This window comes from Salvelinus alpinus, chromosome 11, assembly GCF_045679555.1.
Source record: "Salvelinus alpinus chromosome 11, SLU_Salpinus.1, whole genome shotgun sequence".
NCBI lineage: Eukaryota > Metazoa > Chordata > Actinopteri > Salmoniformes > Salmonidae > Salvelinus > Salvelinus alpinus.
Genome location: NC_092096.1, coordinates 61,014,039 through 61,034,132, shown reverse-complemented (window position 1 = coordinate 61,034,132; position 20,094 = coordinate 61,014,039). Strand labels below are relative to the sequence as shown.

Here is a 20,094-nt window from a genome sequence, read left to right as displayed (position 1 = left end):
GCACCGCAAATCCTCTGCTGTTTTCTATCCCTCTCACCTCAATCTCTCTCCCTCACTTTTCTTTGTCTCATCCTCGCAAGTCTTGGCACCGCAAACTCCCAATGACAGCACATCCTCTTTTCTAGAACAAGAATGAGAGACTGTTTCCTAATCTCTCTGGGGAGAGAGTGGAGAGAGCGGAGAAGAAAATAGAGATGACAAATAACCAGTGAGAATCGATTTCCCTTGTTCTCTGCTTTTTGCCAATGAGGTATATTTACTTCCTGGCTTTACTCCCATATATTCCAGTCAGAGAGAAGAGAATAATACCCAGAGCTACAGTTTAAAATGGTAGCATTGTGGCATACATCTGGGTTTAGGGAGGATGCCAAACCCTCTGTTTCAATTAAGGACCCGAAGGGAACGGCCAGAGACTTGTTTAGGTGGATGAGACTGGAAGGGAGGGAGTGAAGGAGGAACACAACACACCACAAGGCCTTTGTGTCAACAGTGGTGCCTGGCTGTCATCTAGTGAGTGAGTGAGGCTTAATGTTCAGTGATTAATGGTCTGGTTCAAGCTCCCCCTTTCTCCCTAATCGAGAATGATCGAGTCCTCCCACTCGATACCAGAGCCAAGGCCCGAATCAACCCCTCCTGGCTGGGCGCCCATCCAGACAGGGCATGCGTGAGCCTGGCTTTATTTCAGAGATTTTTTCAACCCGGGCCTCTCACCAGTGGGGCCGTCTCTGTGGCCCCTGCAGGCCCCTCCAGGCCGCCCATGGCGAGTTTATTTGGCTCGCATGCCGCCTGCTCCTCTTTCACCTCTTTTCATTCACTCTTTCCCTTTTAAGTGGCCGCGAGACACCGTTTCCTCCTGGCTTAAATAATGGGGCACTTTGGCTGTGTTATTTCTCTGTCCCCTACCATGAAATGGCCTGGAACAGCATCGTTGCAGCTGGAGTGACTGGAGAAATAGGATCTGTCCCGAGCTCACCGATATGCTCTTCAGCACTTCTTAGATCTCTCCAGATATGGAATGATATGGGAAATGCCAGTAGCCCTGTCCTATCTAGTGTACTGTACCCAATCTGGAGTACCCACCACAGTGTGTCTCTATCTATGTCCCCTGGCTTTCTTCCAATGTCGCTGTCACGTCTACTCCCGCTCCCCCTCGCTGGCGCTCGTTGCCGCCAGTTTACCCATCGTTACGTGCACCTGCCACCTTCGTTACGCGCACCTGTGCTTCATGACACTCACCTGGACTCCATCATTTTCTTGATTACCTCCCCTATATTCTGTCACTCCCCTTGTTTCTTTCCTCAGGTGTTACTGACTCTGTTTCGGTTTCATGTCTGTATGATTTTCCTGTTTCTTGTTTTGTACCGTGTTCTATTTATTTATTAAACGATTCACTCCCTGTACTTGCTTCCCGACTCCCAGCGTACACGTTACAGTCACGTGCATTCTGGCCCTCGCCGTCCTTTGTCAAACACAATTAATTCACAACATGACCAAATCGTCTACTTTTCCATTGGACTTAATTAGCAAACAGCGCCTTGTGCTGAAGAGATAACTACTACCGACTTCATAATCAACTCTGTCTGCAGCGCACCCCATTCTCTTTTGGCTCGGAGGCCAGAAAAGAGGAGGGGAAACGGGGAGAAAACCCTGTGTTTTTTTAGATAATTATTGAATTCTGGAGTGGAGGGAGGGAGGGAATCGCCAATGGACAGAGCCATATGAAAACTTCTAGGTGTAAACGTTCCAAGCTTCTGTCAATCAAAACCCCCAAACAGTGCTTACGCAGTGAAGGAGCCTGGGTAATCCCTCCATCCGCTCTACTAGCCGAGTCGCCACCGCAAACACTTAAGATGGTAGCCTCTTCTTCTGTGTCCGCGTGTCCGGCTAAGCTGTGTTCAAGCCACCCCCTCCGCTCCACATCAAGGTTGTATGCTTGCTCTCATTACCTCAGTCTTCAGACAGGCAATCTGTGCATAAGGCAGCCGAGCGTGGCCCCGGACACAGCCCACTCCTCCACGGCTTCGTGGGCTCAGCTACTAATTGACGGCTCATCTGAAAACCCTGGCCTTTTTTTCTCTCGTCAAGCAAACATAGGAGGTGGATGGATACACAGATGTAGATGCACTACGCCCCTGTGAGCGATTCTCTTCTGGTCACTGGAGAGTGGAGCAGTGATACAGTTGACGTGAACAGGTTTCCCATGGATCAATTAGCAGAGTCCTGTGGTTTTTCTCGGCCTAGCTGCTTTGTTAGCAGTATGATTAGTTAACAAGAAAAGGAGAGGGGAAGCTTGCGTTGTATGATTCACTGAAGTTGTATCACTCCTATGTGCATTTAGCTAGCACATCAGTGGACACATTCTCTCCATCTCTCCCTCTGTTACATTAACTCTCCTCCTTTCTCTCCCCTGGGTTCTCTCTCATCTTCTCTCTCCCCCCTTCTCTCAAAATGTTCTTCTCTCCATCATGGTTGACACTCTCTCTCCCTTTGTTTTACAAACTCCTTCCTCCTTTCTCCCCCTTGATTTCTTTTTTATTCTCTCACTCTTTCTCTCTCAACCTATTTTTCCTTTCCATAATCCCTGGTTAACACTCTTTTCGTGCCCTTTCTCACTCCTCTCCTTTATCAGGCCTGTCATGTCTCCGTCCCTCCCTCCCTCCCCTGACTCTATGACATACCATCCTCAGCCTGTTATCTTCCTTTAGTCCTCGTTTGTCTCCCTCCCTCTCTCCTGTCCTTTCTCATGTCCCAATTCCCCAATCTTTCTTCTATGTCATAAGGTTAACTCGTATGGTTAACTCGTTAACTCGTATAGGCTATAGTCTCTCTGGGTGTCTTAAAGCACTGTCTGTCTCCATTCATTTTAGATGGAAATAAAAAGAGAAATGATAAAGATAGTAAGAATGATTGTAAAACCACAGATCTTTCTTTCACCATCAGTCTGGCTCTCTTTCTCCCTCGTAGATTCAAATGTTGGGGTTTTGTTTATTTGATCGTTTCAAACAAGGTAGGCCTACACATAAAAAATGATGCACTTGATTAAGAATCAGGAAGTGTTATTGCCATTGTGCTCCTCTTTCATGATAGCGTTTGGCATATGTAGCGGGTAAAAAAAACAGAAGCTAAAATGGCAGATCAATTAGGTTATTTAGTCATATTAAAACACAACAATATACACATAACATACACAAGGGAACACTATCTGGCACCAAGATCATCATTATATCTTATTAATTGATTATCCTAGGCTCCCTAGGACACCCCTCCTTCACCGCTACACAAGGGGGTCATAACATTGGACTAGGGGATTGTTACCACATCCCCTCAGTGAGGAAATCGAAGCGGGAATACCTCTCTCACCTCCTAGCCTCCCTGCTAGGCTATCAGCCGCTAAGCTCTCGTGTGATTCGCCGCTGTCCCAGGTGATTGCCTCCACGCCGCCTTCCCCTTTACCCAGATGCCCCATTTATGGAGCGAGGAGCATTCATTGCTTCCCTGATCATCTCTTGTCTCGGAGCAACCAAGCGACTGGGACTATTTTCCTGGGTGCACCACTAATGAGTGATAAAGTGTGAGGCCTTAGAGAAGGTTGTGATGAGGCCGGAGTGTTACGACGCTTCGCTCTCTCTACAGCATTTCTCATCCTCCCCTCTTATTCTCCTGTAAATCACGTCCTTTATATCACTCTTTCTCTTGGCTTTCTAGCATGTTCTCTGTCTACATGGTTTCCCTGGTCCCTAGTGCTATTCTTACCCCCAGCGCTAACTAACTAGTGTCATCCCGTAAGTCAAATAGACTGGAAGACCCCCCTCACGGATTAGAACACAGAGCATCCATGTGGATTCAGCAGAGGACAAACACAACTCATCTTCAAATAATATTTTTGCAGGAATCTCCTTGCGAATGATTTTGCCGAAGATTGTATCTCCGCCGGGCTGGGCAACCTGAGCTTTTGCTATCTCATCCGCCATTCTAATGATAGAGGAAGAGGAAGCTGGGGACAGAGAAGAGCTACAGCCATGTTCTAATGATAGAGGAAGAGGAAGCTGGGGACAGAGAAGAACTACAGCCATGTTCTAATGATAGAGGAAGAGGAAGCTGGGGACAGAGAAGAGCTACAGCCATGTTCTAATGATAGAGGAAGAGGAAGCTGGGAACAGAGAAGAGCTACAGCCATGTTCTAATGATAAAGGAAGAGGAAGCTGAGGACAGAGAAGAGCTACAGCCATGTTCTAATGATAGAGGAAGAGGAAGCTGGGGACAGAGAAGAGCTACAGCCATGTTCTAATGATAGAGGAAGAGGAAGCTGGGAACAGAGAAGAGCTACAGCCATGTTCTAATGATAAAGGAAGAGGAAGCTGAGGACAGAGAAGAGCTACAGCCATGTTCTAATGATAGAGGAAGAGGAAGCTGAGGACAGAGAAGAGCTACAGCCATGTTCTAATGATAGAGGAAGAGGAAGCTGGGGACAGAGAAGAGCTACAGCCATGCTCTAATGATAGAGGAAGAGGAAGCTGGGAACAGAGCAGAGCTACAGCCATGTTCTAATGATAGAGGGAGAGGAAGCTGAGGACAGAGAAGAGCTACAGCCATGTTCTAATGATAGAGGAAGAGGAAGCTGGGGACAGAGAAGAGCTACAGCCATGTTCTAATGATAGAGGAAGAGGAAGCTGGGGACAGAGAAGAGCTACAGCCATGTTCTAGTGATAGAGGAAGAGGAAGAGGAAGCTGGGGACAGAGAAGAGCTACAGCCATGTTCTAATGATAGAGGAAGAGGAAGCTGAGGACAGAGAAGAGCTACAGCCATGCTCTAATGATAGAGGTAGAGGAAGCTGAGGACAGAGAAGAGCTACAGCCATGCTCTAATGATAAAGGAAGAGGTAGCTGGGGACAGAGAAGAGCTACAGCCATGTTCTAATGATAGAGGAAGAGGTTCCTGGGGACAGAGAAGAGCTACAGCCATGTACTAATGATAGAAGAAGACGAAGCTGGGGACAGAGAAGAGCTACAGCCATGTTCTAATGATAGAGGAAGAGGAAACTGGGGACAGAGAAGAGCTACAGCCATGTTCTAATTATAGAGGAAGAGGAAGCTGGGAACAGAGAAGAGCTACAGCCATGTTCTAATGATAGAGGAAGAGGAAGCTGGGAACAGAGAAGAGCTACAGCCATGTTCTAATGATAGAGGGAGAGGAAGCTGGGGACAGAGAAGAGCTACAGCCATGTTCTAATGATAGAGGAAGAGGAAGCTGGGGACAGAGAAGAGCTACAGCCATGTTCTAGTGATAGAGGAAGAGGAAGAGGAAGCTGGGGACAGAGAAGAGCTACAGCCATGTTCTAATGATAGAGGAAGAGGAAGCTGGGGACAGAGAAGAGCTACAGCCATGTTCTAATGATAGAGGAAGAGGAAGCTGGGGACAGAGAAGAGCTACAGCCATGTTCTAATGATAGAGGAAGAGGAAGCTGGGGACAGAGAAGAGCTACAGCCATGTTCTAATGATAGAGGAAGAGGAAGCTGGGGACAGAGAAGAGCTACAGCCATGTTCTAATGATAGAGGAAGAGGAAGCTGGGGACAGAGAAGAGCTACAGCCATGTTCTAATGATAGAGGAAGAGGTAGCTGGGGACAGAGAAGAGCTACAGCCATGCTCTAATGATAGAGGAAGAGGAAGCTGGGGACATAGAAGAGCTACAGCCATGTTCTAATGATAGACGAAGAGGAAGCTAGGGACAGAGAAGAGCTACAGCCATGCTCTAATGATAGAGGAAGAGGAAGCTGGGGACAGAGAAGAGCTACAGCCATGTTCTAATGATAGACGAAGAGGAAGCTAGGGACAGAGAAGAGCTACAGCCATGCTCTAATGATAGAGGAAGAGGAAGCTGGGGACAGAGAAGAGCTACAGCCATGCTCTAATGATAGAGGAAGAGGAAGTTGGGGACAGAGAAGAGCTACAGCCATGTTCTAATGATAGAGGAAGAGGAAGCTGGGGACAGAGAAGAGCTACAGCCATGTTCTAATGATAGAGGAAGAGGAAGCTGGGGACAGAGAAGAGCTACAGCCATGTTCTAATGATAGAGGAAGAGGAAGCTGGGGACAGAGAAGAGCTACAGCCATGTTCTAATGATAGAGGAAGAGGGAGCTGGGGACAGAGAAGAGCTACAGCCATGCTCTAATGATAGAGGAAGAGGAAGCTGGGGACATAGAAGAGCTACAGCCATGTTCTAATGATAGACGAAGAGGAAGCTAGGGACAGAGAAGAGCTACAGCCATGCTCTAATGATAGAGGAAGAGGAAGCTGGGGACAGAGAAGAGCTACAGCCATGTTCTAATGATAGAGGAAGAGGAAGCTGGGAACAGAGAAGAGCTACAGCCATGTTCTAATGATAGAGGAAGAGGAAGCTGGGGACAGAGAAGAGCTACAGCCATGTTCTAATGATAGAGGAAGAGGAAGCTGGGGACAGAGAAGAGCTACAGCCATGTTCTAGTGATGGAGGAAGAGGAAGAGGAAGCTGGGGACAGAGAAGAGCTACAGCCATGTTCTAATGATAGAGGAAGAGGAAGCTGGGGACAGAGAAGAGCTACAGCCATGTTCTAATGATAGAGGAAGAGGAAGCTGGGGACAGAGAAGAGCTACAGCCATGTTCTAATGATAGAGGAAGAGGAAGCTGGGGACAGAGAAGAGCTACAGCCATGTTCTAATGATAGAGGAAGAGGAAGCTGGGGACAGAGAAGAGCTACAGCCATGTTCTAATGATAGAGGAAGAGGAAGCTGGGGACAGAGAAGAGCTACAGCCATGTTCTAATGATAGAGGAAGAGGTAGCTGGGGACAGAGAAGAGCTACAGCCATGCTCTAATGATAGAGGAAGAGGAAGCTGGGGACAGAGAAGAGCTACAGCCATGTTCTAATGATAGAGGAAGAGGAAGCTAGGGACAGAGAAGAGCTACAGCCATGCTCTAATGATAGAGGAAGAGGAAGCTGGGGACAGAGAAGAGCTACAGCCATGCTCTAATGATAGAGGAAGAGGAAGCTGGGGACAGAGAAGAGCTACAGCCATGTTCTAATGATAGAGGAAGAGGAAGCTGGGGACAGAGAAGAGCTACAGCCATGTTCTAGTGATAGAGGAAGCTGGGGACAGAGAATAGCTACAGCCATGTTCTAATGATAGAGGAAGAGGAAGCTGGGGACAGAGAAGAGCTACAGCCATGCTCTAATGATAGAGGAAGAGGAAGCTGGGGACAGAGAAGAGCTACAGCCATGTTCTAATGATAGAGGAAGAGGAAGCTGGGGACAGAGAAGAGCTACAGCCATGCTCTAATGATAGAGGAAGAGGAAGCTGGGGACAGAGAAGAGCTACAGCCATGCTCTAATGATAGAGGTAGAGGAAGCTGAGGACAGAGAAAAGCTACAGCCATGCTCTAATGATAGAGGTAGAGGAAGCTGAGGACAGAGAAGAGCTACAGCCATGCTCTAATGATAAAGGAAGAGGTAGCTGGGGACAGAGAAGAGCTACAGCCATGTTCTAATGATAGAGGAAGAGGAAGCTGGGGACAGAGAAGAGCTACAACCATGTACTAATGATAGAGGAAGAGGTTCCTGGGGACAGAGAAGAGCTACAGCCATGTACTAATGATAGAAGAAGACGAAGCTGGGGACAGAGAAGAGCTACAGCCATGTTCTAATGATAGAGGAAGAGGAAGCTGGGGACAGAGAAGAGCTACAGCCATGTTCTAATGATAGAGGAAGAGGAAGCTGGGAACAGAGAAGAGCTACAGCCATGTTCTAATGATGGAGGAAGAGGAAACTGGGAACAGAGAAGAGCTACAGCCATGTTCTAATGATAGAGGGAGAGGAAGCTGGGGACAGAGAAGAGCTACAGCCATGTTCTAATGATAGAGGAAGAGGAAGCTGGGGACAGAGAAGAGCTACAGCCATGTTCTAGTGATGGAGGAAGAGGAAGAGGAAGCTGGGGACAGAGAAGAGCTACAGCCATGTTCTAATGATAGAGGAAGAGGAAGCTGGGGACAGAGAAGAGCTACAGCCATGTTCTAATGATAGAGGAAGAGGAAGCTGGGGACAGAGAAGAGCTACAGCCATGTTCTAATGATAGAGGAAGAGGAAGCTGGGGACAGAGAAGAGCTACAGCCATGTTCTAATGATAGAGGAAGAGGAAGCTGGGGACAGAGAAGAGCTACAGCCATGTTCTAATGATAGAGGAAGAGGAAGCTGGGGACAGAGAAGAGCTACAGCCATGTTCTAATGATAGAGGAAGAGGTAGCTGGGGACAGAGAAGAGCTACAGCCATGCTCTAATGATAGAGGAAGAGGAAGCTGGGGACAGAGAAGAGCTACAGCCATGTTTTAATGATAGAGGAAGAGGAAGCTAGGGACAGAGAAGAGCTACAGCCATGCTCTAATGATAGAGGAAGAGGAAGCTGGGGACAGAGAAGAGCTACAGCCATGCTCTAATGATAGAGGAAGAGGAAGCTGGGGACAGAGAAGAGCTACAACCATGTTCTAATGATAGAGGAAGAGGAAGCTGGGGACAGAGAAGAGCTACAGCCATGTTCTAGTGATAGAGGAAGCTGGGGACAGAGAATAGCTACAGCCATGTTCTAATGATAGAGGAAGAGGAAGCTGGGGACAGAGAAGAGCTACAGCCATGCTCTAATGATAGAGGAAGAGGAAGCTGGGGACAGAGAAGAGCTACAGCCATGTTCTAATGATAGAGGAAGAGGAAGCTGGGGACAGAGAAGAGCTACAGCCATGCTCTAATGGTAGAGGAAGAGGAAGCTGGGGACAGAGAAGAGCTACAGCCATGCTCTAATGATAGAGGTAGAGGAAGCTGAGGACAGAGAAGAGCTACAGCCATGCTCTAATGATAAAGGAAGAGGTAGCTGGGGACAGAGAAGGGCTACAGCCATGTTCTAATGATAGAGGAAGAGGAAGAGGAAGCTGGGGACAGAAAAGAGCTACAGCCATGCTCTAATGATAGAGGAAGAGGAAGCTGGGGACAGAGAAGAGCTACAGCCATGCTCTAATGATCGAGGAAGAGGAAGCTGGGAACAGAGAAGAGCTACAGCCATGTACTAATGATAGAGGAAGAGGAAGCTGGGGACAGAGAAGAGCTACAGCCATGTTCTAATGATAGAGGAAGAGGAAACTGGGGACAGAGAAGAGCTACAGCCATGTTCTAATGATAGAGGGAGAGGAAGCTGGGGACAGAGAAGAGCTACAGCCATGTTTTAATGATAGAGGAAGAGGAAGCTGGGGACAGAGAAGAGCTACAGCCATGCTCTAATGATAGAGGAAGAGGAAGCTGGGGACAGAGAAGAGCTACAGCCATGTTATAATGATAGAGGAAGAGGAAGCTGGGGACAGAGAAGAGCTACAGCCATGCTCTAATGATAGAGGAAGAGGAAGCTGAGGACAGAGAAGAGCTACATCCATGCTCTAATGATAAAGGAAGAGGTAGCTGGGGACAGAGAAGAGCTACAGCCATGTTCTAATGATAGAGGAAGAGGAAGAGGAAGCTGGGGACAGAAAAGAGCTACAACCATGTTCTAATGATAGAGGAAGAGGAAGCTGGGGACAGAGCAGAGCTACAGCCATGTTCTAATGATAGAGGAAGAGGAAGCTGGGGACAGAGAAGAGCTACAGCCATGCTCTAATGATAGAGGAAGAGGAAGCTGGGGACAGAGGAGAGCTACAACCATGTTCTAATGATAGAGGAAGAGGAAGCTGGGAACAGTGAAGAGCTACAGCCATGCTCTAATGATAGAGGTAGAGGAAGCTGGGGACAGAGAAGAGCTACAGCCATGTTCTAATGATAGAGGAAGAGGAAGCTGGGGACAGAGAAGAGCTACAGCCATGCTCTAATGATAGAGGAAGAGGAAGCTGGGAACAGAGAAGAGCTACAGCCATGTTCTAATGATAGAGGAAGAGGAAGCTGGGGACAGAGAAGAGCTACAGCCATGTTCTAATGATAGAGGAAGAGGAAGAGGAAGCTGGGGACAGAGAAGAGCTACAGCCATGCTCTAATGATAGAGGAAGAGGAAGCTGGGGACAGAGAAGAGCTACAACCATGTTCTAATGATAGAGGAAGAGGAAGCTGGGAACAGAGAAGAGCTACAGCCATGTTCTAATGATAGAGGAAGAGGAAGCTGGGGACAGAGAAGAGCTACAGCCATGTTCTAATGATAGAGGAAGAGGAAGCTGGGGACAGAGAAGAGCTACAGCCATGTTCTAATGATAGAGGGAGAGGAAGCTGGGGACAGAGAAGAGCTACAGCCATGTTCTAATGATAGAGGAAGAGGAAGCTGGGGACAGAGAAGAGCTACAGCCATGTTCTAATGATAGAGGGAGAGGAAGCTGGGGACAGAGAAGAGCTACAGCCATGTTCTAATGATAAAGGAAGAGGTAGCTGGGGACAGAGAAGAGCTACAGCCATGTTCTAATGATAGAGGAAGAGGAAGCTGGGGACAGAGAAGAGCTGCAGCCATGTTCTAATGATAGAGGAAGAGGAAGCTGGGGACAGAGAAGAGCTAAATGTCAAGTGTGTGAGAGAAAAGGAGATGCAGGGAGAGAGACAAATAAATATAAGTCAAGCACCTAAGTGACTTGAGTTCCTTCAGTGCAGAGGGACGTCCATCACTCTAGAGTCGTTAGGGCTGAAGGACGTCCATCACTCTAGAGTCGGCAGGGCTGAAGTACGTCCATCACTATAGAGTCGTTAGGGCTGAAGGACGTCCATCACTCTAGCGTCGGCAGGGCTGAAGTACGTCCATCACTCTAGAGTCGGCAGGGCTGAAGGACGTCCATCACTCTAGAGTCGGCAGGGCTGAAGTACGTCCATCACTATAGAGTCGTTAGGGCTGAAGGACGTCCATCACTCTAGAGTCGGCAGGGCTGAAGTACGTCCATCACTCTAGAGTCGTTAGGGCTGAAGGACGTCCATCACGCTAGCGTCGGCAGGGCTGAAGTACGTCCATCACTCTAGAGTCGGCAGGGCTGAAGGACGTCCATCACTCTAGAGTCGGCAGGGCTGAAGGACGTCCATCACTATAGAGTCGTTAGGGCTGAAGGACGTCCATCACTCTAGAGTCGGCAGGGCTGAAGGACGTCCATCACTCTAGAGTCGGCAGGGCTGAAGGACGTCCATCACTATAGAGTCGGCAGGGCTGAAGGACGTCCATCACTCTAGAGTCGGCAGGGCTGAAGGATGTCCATCACTCTAGAGTCGGCAGGGCTGAAGGATGTCCATCACTCTAGAGTCGGCAGGGCTGAAGGACGTCCATCACTCCAGAGTCGGCAGGGCTGAAGGACGTCCATCACTCTAGAGTCGGCAGGGCTGAAGGATGTCCATCACTATAGAGTCGGCAGGGCTGAAGGACGTCCATCACTCTAGAGTCGGCAGGGCTGAAGGATGTCCATCACTCTAGAATCGGCAGGGCTGAAGGACGTCCATCACTATAGAGTCGGCAGGGCTGAAGGACGTCCATCACTCTAGAGTCGGCAGGGCTGAAGGATGTCCATCACTCTAGAGTCGGCAGGGCTGAAGGATGTCCATCACTCTAGAGTCGGCAGGGCTGAAGGACGTCCATCACTCCAGAGTCGGCAGGGCTGAAGGACGTCCATCACTCTAGAGTCGGCAGGGCTGAAGGATGTCCATCACTATAGAGTCGTTAGGGCTGAAGGACGTCCATCACTCTAGAGTCGGCAGGGCTGAAGGACGTCCATCACTCTAGAGTCGGCAGGGCTGAAGTACGTCCATCACTCTAGAGTCGTTAGGGCTGAAGGACTTCCATCACTCTAGAGTCGGCAGGGCTGAAGGACGTCCATCACTCTAGAGTCGGTAGGGCTGAAGGACGTCCATCACTATAGAGTCGGCAGGGCTGAAGGACGTCCATCACTATAGAGTCGGCAGGGCTGAAGTACGTCCTTCACTATAGAGTCGGCAGGGCTGAAGGACGTCCATCACTCTAGAGTCGGCAGGGCTGAAGTTATTTAGGTAGTAGTGTGTGTCGTCCTGAATGGCTGCTTTAATGAGGACCAGCTAGTGGCTGTCACCTCCCTTCCCAGCCTTTAGAGCCTGGGCCCCGGGCCCTAGGGCCATTATGTGCCCATCATCATAAGGGCCCAGAGAGAGAGGAGACCAGGGAGCTGACACCTGATCCAACACTCAAATTGGTACAATAAACTCTCATTAATGCAGCCCAGCCCTGTCCACCGTTAGATCACACACACACTCACACACATACTCACACACCCATCACACGCAGAGGAAAAAACCTTCTGTTCCAAATGGCTACCTATCACACGTACAGGTAAAGGTCACCTTGATGACACGTCTCAGACAGCTCACGCATGTTATTATGCGAGCGGTCATGCACACACGCACACACCTGGTTGTGTCATATTAAGCAGTCTGATTGCCAGTTGTGCCAAGACCTTCACCTCTCTCCTCTCTCCTCTCTCCTCTCTCCTCTCTCCTCTCTCCTCTCCCTTCCTCTAAACCCTCCCAGGCTAAATTGGCTCTGAAGTGACACGTCAGTTTCAATTTAACCCAGCAGGCCCCAAAACAATAACTTCATCAGCCCCTGTTAAAGTCGCCTTTCCATCGGACAGTCTCACAAACAAACACTGATTCCCTCCACTTTCTTCCTGAGGGCATCTATTCCTCTGACTGATGTAGGGGAGAAAATAAAATATCTTCAAGGATCCCCCAAGGACCTCTCAAGTGTTGAATACTGTTTTAGAATATTGTTTTAGTTAACTTTCTCTCAGCCTACGCATTTCTTTCTTACTGGCTAAGACTCAGCAGGGTACTGTATTCCCTAGCTTCCTCATAGCTGCTGGAGATTCCAGATTTCAGCTAGTTGATATCTGAACTCATTTGAGACAGCAGTATTTCCTGACCAGACCATGGTAAAACTTGTGTGTGTGTGTGTGTGTGTGTGTGTGTGTGTGTGTGTGTGTGTGTGTGTGTGTGTGTGTGTGTGTGTGTGTGTGTGTGTGTGTGTGTGTGTGTGTGTGTGTGTGTGTGTGTGTGTGTGTGTGTGTGTGTGTGTGTGTGTGTGCGCACCTACTACATGCATGTGTGTTCCTATAGTCCATCCTCAATCCAATCTCCTTCTCCCCTCCTTCTCCCCCCCCCTCCTCCTTCTCCATTCCCCCCCTCTTTCTCCCCCTCCTTCGTGTGCACACACACACACACACACACACACACACACACACACACACACATATACACACACACACATAGACATGCAGGCATATACACACAATAATGTTACCCCATTAGGACAACAAAAAGTAATGCTAATTGAAATGGAATGAAAGCTATTTTGGATTTCTGTCCTCTAAAGACTTGAAGTCTGTCCTCTAGGATTTTGTAATGTAGAAATGTCAAAATCATTTTATCTTCATAATGTCAATTATTTCTATACATATTGTACACGCATTAGACACACACACACATACACACTCATTCCCCTCTCTCTCTCTCTCCCTCTCTCTCTCCCTCTCTCTCTCCCTCTCTCTCTCCCTCTCTCTCTCTCTCCCTCTCTCTCTCCCTCTCTCTCTCTCTCCCTCTCTCTCTCCCTCTCTCTCTCCCTCTCTCTCAACAGGGATTGATTAATCCATTAAGACAGGCCTCTCTTGGTTTCTCCTCTTCTCTTTTCTCTCTCTGCCGTAATTACCTCATCAAGTTACATTTTAACCCACTTCCAACAAATAAATATCCTACAGTAATCCTCTCTCACCCCTCCCTCCACCCTCCACACCCCCCGGGCAGCCCATGAATGAGGTCAAGTGTCATCACTTCTGATATCCAACCTGATTGGCCCAGTATGACACCCCGTCCACTGAGAAAATGAGTGTGAGGGAAGCAGAGGGGAAATAAACAAGAACTGACATCAGCAAAGAAAAAGAGGAGAATAAATGAAAACAAGTCCACCTCCTCGGATCACCCCCCCTGGTAACACATTAGTATTGGATCATGCAAATGAGACGAACCCTCATCCGTCCAGTCCAGATGCATAGTAATGACTGGAGGACGAGAAGAGAGAGCGCCGTTGAATTAAACATGAAAACCATTTCCATCAAAGGGGTTTATTTTGGCTAAACGGCTCGTCCGTCTCCGTTCTCTGGGATGGGATGTTTTTTATTTTTTTCTCCAAGGCACTTCATCATTTGTGTGTCTCAGGTGAGGTGGGGTCAATGACACCGGCTAGCACCGCCTGCAATGTATTCCATCTCTGTGGGGAATGAGATGCATCTCCACCCAGCCCCCTGCCTCAGGGTCAGACCACTACTACAGCCTGCAATCTATTACTCTGCCAGTTTCCACATTCTTCAGGCTCTGCTATGAAACTGAACGGCTTGCGTGTGCCGTAATGGCCGCCACCTGCAGCAGAACGGCTCAGGCAAGATTCCAATCTCCCTAACGTGTTACCAGGGGAAAATCCCCCCCATGTGATGGATACTGTCCCCCGCTGTTTCATTACTCTGTGTCTGTATGTGTGAGTGTGGGGAATTGGTCAGTATACGGAGAGACAGAGACTGATGGTGTCTTCCTCGTCGCTTTTCTCTCCTCTTTCTGCTTTGTTCTTTCTCTTCTGTCTGTCTCTTTTTGTTTCTCTGCCCACCTCTCTTTCTTCTACCCCTTTTTATCTACCACTTTTCTCTTCCCTCTCTCTCTCTCTCTCCCCTTTCTCTCCTCTCCCTCCACCAGGTCGACAGTTGACCATCTTCAACAGCCAGGCGTTCATCAAGATCGGCGGTGGTGGCGGCGACAAGGCCCGTCACTTCCAGGGCCAGATCTCGGGCCTCTACTACAACGGGCTGCAGGTGCTCAAGCTGGCGGCCGAGGGCGACCCCAATGTGCAGGCCCAGGGCAACCTGCGGCTGGTGGGCGACGTGCCCTCGGTGCTCACCACAGACACCACCAGCACCACGCCGCTGGCCGACATGTCCACCACCATCATGGAGACAACCACCACGATGGCTACCACTACCACCCGCAAGCAGCGCTCACCCACCATGAGAGACAGTGTCACACAGGTTAGTGGATGGGGACTAGGGTGGGTTAGGATGGGGTTGGGTTAAGGTAGAGTAGGCTGGATGTAGACTATAGACTGGCCTGGGCTGGGTAGGAGGGAAGGGGATGAAGTTTCCCTGCCGGGGTCCTAGAAAGTAATCAAAAGGCAGTTTTGAGTTTTTCCTTTAAGGTGATGGGGTTTGGGGAGGATAATCTGATCCTAGAGCTGTGCCTATAAGGACAGCTTTCTAACCACAGTGGTAGATGGCTTAGTAGTGGTTTGAGATAATAGGGGTCATGAATGTTTCATGAAGTTTATCCTTCTCTACAAAACCACACTTGAACTTCAAATGAACTCCATATAAATTCCACAGTCTAGTATACCCTATTAGAGCAATCCAGACTGAGTCTTGATTCCTTCCAAAGCAATATCACGGATCGAAGCCTAAACACATTGTTAGGGGCAATATGAATCACACCCATCCAGACCTATCAATCACACCCATCCAGAACTATCAATCACACCCATCCAGACCTATCAATCACACCCATCCAGACCTATCAATCACACCCATCCAGAGCTACCAATCACACCCGTCCAGACCTATCAATCACACCCATCCAGACCTATCAATCACACCCATCCAGACCTATCAATCACACCCATCCAGACCTACCAATCACACCCGTCCAGACGTATCAATCACACCCACCCAGACATACCAATCACACCCATCCAGACATACCAATCACATCCATCTAGACCTACCAATCACACCCATCTAGACCTATCAATCACACCCATCTAGACATACCAATCACACCCACTAGACCTACCAATCACACCCATCCAGACATACCAATCACACCCATCTAGACCTACCAATCACACCCATATAGACCTATCAATCACACCCATCTAGACCTATCAATCACACCCATCCAGACATACCAATCACACCCATCTAGACCTATCAATCACACCCATCCAGACATACCAATCACACCCATCTAGACCTATCAATCACACCCATCCAGACATACCAATCACACCCATCTAGACCTATCAATCACACCCATCCAGACATACCAATCACACCCATCTAGACCTATCAATCACACCCATCCAGACATACCAATCACACCCATCTAGACCTACCAATCACACCCATCCAGACATATCAATCACACCCATCCAGACCTACCAATCACACCCATCTAGACCTACCAATCACACCCATCTAGACATACCAATCACACCCATCCAGACATATCAATCACACCCATCCAGACATACCAATCACACCCATCTAGACCTATCAATCACACCCATCCAGACATACCAATCACACCCATCTAGACCTACCAATCACACCCATCCAGACATATCAATCACACCCATCTAGACCTATCAATCACACCCATCCAGACATACCAATCACACCCATCTAGACCTATCAATCACACCCATCCAGACATACCAATCACACCCATCTAGACCTACCAATCACACCCATCCAGACATATCAATCACACCCATCCAGACATACCAATCACACCCATCTACACCTACCAATCACACCCATCCAGACCTATCAATCACACCCATCCAGACATACCAATCACACCCATCTACACCTACCAATCACACCCATCCAGACATATCAATCACACCCATCCAGACATACCAATCACACCCACCTAGACCTACCAATCACAGCCATCTAGACCTACCAATCACACCCATCCAGACATATCAATCACACCCATCCAGACATACCAATCACACCCATCTAGACCTATCAATCACACCCATCCAGACATACCAATCACACCCATCTAGACCTATCAATCACACCCATCCAGACATACCAATCACACCCATCTAGACCTATCAATCACACCCATCCAGACATACCAATCACACCCATCTAGACCTACCAATCACACCCATCCAGACATATCAATCACACCCATCCAGACATACCAGTCCACACGCAGTCCATAATAAGCTGTAATAGCTGGCCCCATGTCCTCCAGGAGAGGAAAGCGCTTCCCCCCATTTCAGCGCCCCAACCATCTATTAATTAGCCCGCAAGCCGCATACATTATAATGTAATGTAATGTAAATGCAGCTATGCAGCAGCAGTGGGGTGTCATAGCATTAGAATATTATTAGGCTCCAAGGACCTAGAGAGACATGGGAGTTTAGTGGAGGACCAGCTGTTGGTTTTAGAGTTCAAATTGTTTTCTTCCAAATAGTTTAGCTATATTGATTGAGCTAGCCTGACACAACTGAACAAATGGATTAGTCCCTAAAGTGCAAACACCGGACATCTGCCATTCCAGGCAGTTTCAATCACTCAAAGTCAATACATCAAGTAAACAAAATTCTGACACGGGATGGACAGGGGCGTGAAAAGTATAGGATGTTGATAGATTTTACCTTGTTTCAGGACATAGTGCGCTGGCAGGTTGCCTGAGAACTGCCAAGGACTCTTACATGCATAATATTCATCATTTGAAAGAAAATTAATGACTAAACCAGGTCTGGATGGAATTTTTTTGGTCTATCCGTTTGTTTACTTTGTTCCATGTTTCAAGCGTTACAGAATACCCAATTATGTACGGGTGGATTAGGTAAGGCTCAGTTCTTACGTAAGCTGGGGCTGTTCCTAACATTTCAACAAACTTGCGCGGTGTTGCGTTGCAAATATGAAAAAGTACCAATTAACATTGGGTTTGTCTCCAACAAGTTGTTCATTATCACCCTCCTTGTCCTCCAGGGTTGGGAGTAACGGGAACTTACCCAACCCTGTTGTCCTCAAGCTTTCCTAAGCTCAATCACACAAAGCTCTCAGCATGCCAGCCTACCATGATTAAGCGTTCTCTGCCGAAGAACACTGCTCTCATACCAACTCCCTAACTCCCCCTCTTTCTTTCTCCCTTCTCTCTCTCTCTTTCTCTCTCCTGAGCTGATAACACAGTGCTAATTACTGTGTGGAACTAAAAGCTTCTCGGAGAGAAGAGAAACGAGAGCGAGATAGCGAGAGGCTGCGATAGGCTGCTTGAGAGAGACTGAGCGTGCCAGGGGGATGAGAGGGTGTGTAGGGGTAGACTAGAGAGGGGTGGGTGTCTCATACCGCTGGTTAACACACTGCAAACACCAATCAAGTCCCATCTAATTCAATGTTAGCTATTGCACCATCATTGTCCATCCCTGATCGCACTGCATAGCCAGAGCCACAATCCTTTGACTTCAGCTTGACTAAATTCAATAAATGGGGGGAAATGCACTTAATTATCTTTATATGGTGTTATCAAAGCAGTCGCTTAATTATCTCTACATGGTGTTATCAAAGCAGTCGCTTAATTATCTCTATATGGTGTAATCAAATCAGTCGCTTAATTATTTCTATATGGTGTTGTCAAAGCAGTCGCTTAATTATCTCTATATGGTGTTATCAAAGCAGTCGCTTAATTATCTCTGCATGGTGTTATCAAAGCAGTCGCTTAATTATCTCTATATGGTGTTATCAAAGCAGTCGCTTAATTATCTCTATATGGTGTTATCAAAGCAGTCGCTTAATTATCTCTATATGGTGTTATCAAAGCAGTCGCTTAATTATCTCTATATGGTGTTATCAAAGCAGTCGCTTAATTATCTCTGCATGGTGTTATCAAAGCAGTCACTTAATTATCTCTACATGGTGTTATGAAAGCAGTCACTTAATTATCTCTATATGGTGTTATCAAAGCAGTCGCTTAATTATCTTTAAATGGTGTTATCAAAGCAGTCGCTTAATTATCTCTATATGGTGTTATCAAAGCAGTCGCTTAATTATCTCTACATGGTGTTATCAAAGCAGTCACTTAATTATCTCTATATGGTGTTATCAAAGCAGTCGCTTAATTATCTCTACATGGTGTTATCAAAGCAGTCGCTTAATTATTTCTACATGGTGTTATCAAAGCAGTCGCTTAATTATCTCTACATGGTGTTATCAAAGCAGTCGCGGACTGTCCATGCACTCTATCCATCGGTTGTGAGGAGAGAGGAGATCACACATTGTAGACAGTATAAAGATCAATGCTGCTAGCTTCGCCATCCTTCCAAAGTAATGTATAATTCAATGGTTGTGGTTCTGCACAGTTACCAATGCAGATAGTCTGTCCTTCCAAAGTCAATGATGTACAGTATGACGCAACTGGCTCTACTGTTAGGAATGGAGTTTAGGGACCTCTGTAGAGTCATATTACACACAATGGGTGCCTCCCAAATGGTAGCTTATTCCCTATGGGCCTTGGTCAATAGTAGTGCACTATATAGGAGATAGGGTGTCATTTAGGACACACCCTATGTTATATCTGATGACCTCTTTGCTGTGGTTATGCAGGAGACATGATGGTGTGCGGTTTAGCTACTCTCAGAGCCTAGTAAACATGAGATCAATGATTCATGTCTGTATGCATCCTGGTACTCAGAGGCACAGTCAGCTCCTGCAGATATCTGGTGTTGTTTTCTGTCATTAATGAGCATAATGTTTATGGCTTGACGTTTATGCACGGCAATAAGTCATAACACACCCTCAGATCCTACCTTCAGTGTGTTTTGAGAGCTAATAAGTCCTTTTCCCGCATTTCTCAGAGATGTTCTAAAATGTTAACGACTTTGCCATATTGCATTGTACCTACATAGGATAACCCCAAATAACATTTTATTACAAACAAGTTACTCAACCAAGTACCATAATTACTAATTCTATGATCTAAGCCTTAATGGAAAGGTCCACCAACAAAAATGATCTTTTGGTATTTATTTCATTAGTCCATTGTCCCAAAACAAATTGGTGGAATTCAGTCGTGTGCATTAGTACGGATGCTTTGTTGGTCTAACCCAGCTTTCACCACTCTAACGGATGGCTCTGTCAATACCCTGCTTTTCCTGGTAGATCTTCCTTTTGCTCCACTAATAGCTGATGTGCCGTTTTCACGGCCCGGCGAGCTCGCCTTGCTCTCCCGCTGGTGGACAAGGAGAGAGAGATGAGACAAAGACA

The 20,094-nt window shown here is 47.4% G+C and overlaps 1 protein-coding gene across 17 annotated transcripts in view; it reads left to right on the top strand.

Annotated features, from left to right (window-relative positions):
• Window positions 1-20,094, top strand: part of LOC139534958 (neurexin-2-like) — a 1,135,712-nt gene that overhangs the window by 1,100,189 nt on the left and 15,429 nt on the right. For all 17 annotated transcript variants that reach the window (XM_071334534.1, XM_071334530.1, XM_071334533.1 and 14 more), the window contains one exon: window positions 14,732-15,060. In XM_071334534.1, coding sequence (XP_071190635.1) covers window positions 14,732-15,060 — 329 coding nt within the window. The remainder of the gene's footprint in view (window positions 1-14,731; window positions 15,061-20,094) is intronic.